Source organism: Elephantulus edwardii, unplaced genomic scaffold (genome assembly GCF_000299155.1).
Source record: "Elephantulus edwardii isolate Elephantulus edwardi_28Jun2011 unplaced genomic scaffold, EleEdw1.0 scaffold00099, whole genome shotgun sequence".
NCBI classification, from domain to species: domain Eukaryota; kingdom Metazoa; phylum Chordata; class Mammalia; order Macroscelidea; family Macroscelididae; genus Elephantulus; species Elephantulus edwardii.
The window spans coordinates 12,484,349-12,489,012 of NW_006399849.1; the positions used below are offsets into that span (position 1 = coordinate 12,484,349).

General features: G+C 40.0%; 1 protein-coding gene across 1 annotated transcript in view; it reads left to right on the forward strand.

The window, feature by feature from the left end:
- Window positions 1–3,656, forward strand: part of ANKRD55 (ankyrin repeat domain 55) — a 229,439-nt gene extending 225,783 nt beyond the window's left edge. Inside the window, exon 11 of the mRNA XM_006891541.1 lies at window positions 3,535–3,656. Coding sequence (XP_006891603.1) covers window positions 3,535–3,656 — 122 coding nt within the window. The remainder of the gene's footprint in view (window positions 1–3,534) is intronic.
- The last annotated feature ends 1,008 nt before the right edge of the window (window positions 3,657–4,664 follow it).

The window sequence follows — 4,664 nt, forward strand, 5'->3', positions numbered from 1 at the left end:
TTATTTATCCCCTCTTTCTCAGTCTTCCCTCAACCCCAATGTCAGTCCCATTTTGCAACAGTGACCCTATGCAATATTTGTCCTTTTCTGACTGAGATATTTCATGCAGCATAAAATCCTCCAGGCTCACCCATTTTGTATAATATTCCATGAGTTTTTGTTTTTCAATGCAGCATAGTGTTCCGTTGTGTGAATATACCACAGCTTCTCTATCCATTCGTTTGTTGATGGGCACTTAAGTTGTTTCCAACTCTTTGCTATTGTGAACAAAGCCACTATAAACATGGGTGTGCATTCCTTTAATGTCTTTAAGAAAGTGTTTTAAATATTCTCAAGGCTGGCTTCTTGGCACTGGTTTCCTTACTATGGTAAATGAGTGGGTGTTTCTGTCACCTCTGTACTCATGTGTGTTTCTAAATAGAAAGGAATAATCAGGTTGATGTTATCCATCACGACTATTATTGATTTATTTGCATTGGCCACAAATAATCCATCACAATATATAAGATTTAACATAAGCCATAGAACCAGGGATCTTCAGATTTGAATAGTCCTAGTTATTACTTGTAATGCTGATTGCAAAGTAGATTCATAGGCCTCACTGCAGAGATTCCAAGTAATATGAGGATTTTATTATTATTATTATTATATTATTTTTATTTTTTAAGGGGATTGGCTCTATTATTATTTCCATTATACAGAAGAGAAAACTGAGTTCAGAGAAGTTACATGATACATGACTTAGTCATCATTAGGTAATAAGGTTGTTGTTATGTGCCAACTGCTCTGAAACTTGCCCTATCCTGAGCCAGCCTTACCTTCTCAGACACACCTGACCTCCTTGCCACAGTCACTGTGTCAATTCATCTCATCCAAGATCTTCCTCTCCTGCACTGACCCTATACCCTATGATATCCTTCTCCAAGGACTTGTCCCTCTTGGTGACATGCACAAAGTATTGTGAGACTGGGTTTTGAAATCCTTGCCTCCAAGGAGGCAACTGGGTTTCACCCTCTCCAGGACAGACTTATTTGTTCTCTTGCAGTAAGGTAATAAGGTACACAACTGCTAATTGAAATGCTGAGTCTACCCTGAGGTGTGTCAGAACAAAGTACTGGCAATGTACTTCAGACACAGAAAATCTCAGGGAGCACAGTTCTAACATGACACAAGTGAAATTGTCATGAGTTAGAAACAATTCCACCACAGCTGATCCAGTTAAAAAACAGATCCAGGAGTGAAACAACTGGATACTGAGTCATCCGCATTATAACAAATAACCACTGCTAGATTCTAATTTATTTCCATCTTTTTTCTTCCTACTTGTTATCTATACCCATTCTGTTCTTTTGATACACTTCAGATGTGTTCACCTCCTTCTATCTGCTTTTTAGTGCCGCTTAGATGATCTCAGAGATGTCTAAATAATTTCAGGGAGCTATTGGTCCTTGGAGAAGGACATCATGCTTGGGAGGGTGGAGGGGCAGCACAGGAGAGGAAGGCCCTCTATGAGGTGGATTGATTCAGTGACTGGGGTAATTGGGATGGGAGTGTCAGAGACAGTGTGATTGACACAGGACAGAGCAGAGTTTAGGGCTGTTGTACATAGGGTCGCTATGAGTCGCAAGCGACTCGACGGCACATAACAACAGCAACAACATAGGAACCTAGTGGGTAAAAAGGCCAACTCAGAGGCAAATGGTTCGAATCCACCAGCTGTTCCTCAGGAGAAAGATAGACAGTCAAATGTCATGTGGTTTCAGCCTCTGAAAACTTGCTTGAAGGGTCAAGAGTCAGCTCCCACTCAAAGGTCATGAGTGTGAGCTCGATTTCTGACAAGCTTTTAAACCTTTCTCTATTTGTATTTCCTCCTTTGGGCCATGAGAATGAAATGTTGCTGTTGTTGTTATGTGCCATTGGGCCAACTATGACTCAAAGAAACACTATGAACAAGGGCTCTGAACTGTGCCCTACTCTGTGTGCCATGTTTAAAACACTGTGCATACAGCTTGTCTGTTTCCCCATTCTGTAATTTGAAGGAGACGATAAAGTCTTAGGTCACCCTCATCTTTTCACAGCAAGAGTGGACAGTTATTTCCAAAGACAGAGAAGATTAGTGGCAGAAACCAAGACTTCTTCCTCGATAGATCATCTCCTCTGCCCTTTCTGATTTGGGTTAACATGAGATTTTTGAATGGTGTAGGTTATACTGTTCAATGGCATCCTAGCCTGGACTTATATTTCAGCAAAAAACTAATCACAAAGGCATCTGTTAAGGAAAGAGTCATTCAGTCTTAAAGCTTGAAGGTGCTTCTTAATGTTTCCCATCAAGTTGGAACTAACCCAGAGCTGATCCTTCTCTGGTGGGTTTACAGAAGTAAATTGCACAGGACGGGATTGCCCATCTTTCATCCATAGAACAGATGGTGGATTTAAACCACATACCTTTGCATTAGAAGCACAAGTCCTTACCATTAAGCCACCAGAGCTTTCTTATTCTTGTTGTTGTTAGGTGCCATTGAGTTGAGTACAACCCTATGAATAACAAACTTGAACCATGTCCCATCCTCTGCTATCTTTACACTTCCTGACACAAAAGAGCCAATTGCTTCAGTCACAGTTTCAATCCACTTGGTCTCCTTTGCCGACCCGCTACCTTTCCAAGTATCATGTCCTTCAGCCCCTCCTAGCAACATGGCCAAAGTATTTGAGGCGAAGCCTCACCATCTTTGCTTCAAAAGAGCAAAGTTTCGCCCTCTCCACAATGTGTTTGTTTGTTCAAATAATCTTTGTTTGCTACAAAACAAATATGTCTTAGAGAAGTCAAAATTAAACTCATTGTCATTGATGCATTTCCAACTCCTGGCAATCCTCCCTGGGGTTTCTGAGGTTAAAATCTTCATGAGAAAAGAATGCCTATCTTTCTGACTCAGATCAGGGGATAGATTCGCACCATTGGTCTTCAGGCAGCAACCCCCCCTTGTAAAACACTATCTCACCCAGCCTTCCCAGAAAAGTCACAGATAAGACCTTTTCTTTGGCAAAGCTCAGAAGATTTTTCACAGTGAAGGTTAGAAAAGAAAGAGAAGAACAGAACTTTTGATCTTTAGCTCCAGGGAAATGAATAGAATGAAGTGCTTTTCCTAAAAAAAATTAGAGAACCTTTTGAGGTTTGTAGTCTTCATTAAAGCACAGATTTTAAGTTGTAGGGCTTGTTTTTAGAGATTTGTACTGATTTGGCAAACAACTGCTACCCCACCCAGGGAAGAATGCTGCCAGACATGCGTAGTCCAATCATGTTTTGATCCCCTTTGACCCAGTCCTGTTTTTTTTTAATAGTTGACCTTCCTAGTTACATGTCGAAAGCCTAAGCAGAAACGCAAATAAAGCTTTCTTCTGCAGCCCGATTCTCACCAACAAAGAAACTTGGAAATAAATGTCCCTCTCTATAAGAATGGTTTTTCTACCACCATCTCTCCTAAGACTGTGAGGAAGCAAATTTTCAAAGTCTCTTATTCTACTTTTCCTTTCTAGTTCTTTCTGGAGAACCTCTGTGCACCAATCGAGTACTTCCTGCTATCCCAAGCCAGCGAGGACACAACACACCAGCTGAAGAGGGTAATGAATCTGGCAATGCCACCAATGATCAAACTTAGCTGTGGACCAATAACTGCAGGGGTATAAATTAGATATATTTTCAACTCTCGAAGGGCAAGATTTTTCTCCTTTGTCAGGACAAAAATTAATTTAGTAAGCTGCGTTCCATAAGCCATTCACAGGTTTTGTAACCCAGAATTCTTTATTCCAAATAAAGAAACTTCCCAAATATGCACTTTGAATGTTTTATTTTTTACTGTGCCTACATTCTAAGTCAATTTCTGTGACCTCCGCAGTGTCAAAATGAAAAGCCCTTAACATTTTATTAGCGGGAAGACTCAGTTGTCTTTGATCTGCTTAGTGCGTCTCTGCCAGTTTCTTTCATTTATGTTTATGTTTGAAAAAAGAAAAATTGTACATTCTGCTGAATCAAAAGACAAGAACAAAAGGCAAACACAACACATTTGAGACTTGTTCTTCACATTTCCTGTAATTGTACCCTTGACTGATGTGACACAATTAAAATGAAAGTAATAAATGCCTTTAATCAGTCATAGTTTATGCTTTTAAATGCATAATCTACAAAACAATCTCTCTAATTTTGAGCCTTGTCAGTTCCTGGCTGCACTCAACGTCAGACTGCCCAGCTGGCCTAGGCAAGGCTCCTGTGTGTCATCTTTGTTACTTATATCTTTACACCCATTGTTTTCAGACAGATAGGATTACTCTGACGGTGACAAAGAGAATGTGAAAAAGTCTTCAAACATTCTGGTCTCGCAGACTTGAGAAGCCATTTCTTTCAAGTTCCTCAAATACTCTCCGTATTTAAAAATTTATTTTTCACTTTCAAAGTAATGATCTCTCTCTCTCTACTAAAGACATTACAAATTTGTGACTTTTAAACTTTTTGTGGGGAGCTCTGGTGGCTTAGCAGCAAGGTGTTGTCCTGCCAACTCAAAGGAAAGTGGTTCAAATCTACCACTACTGTTCAAGAGAAAGATGGACAGAAAACTCTCTGGAGGATCAGCTGTGAGTCAGTTTGAGTTGGACAGTACATAACAACAAAA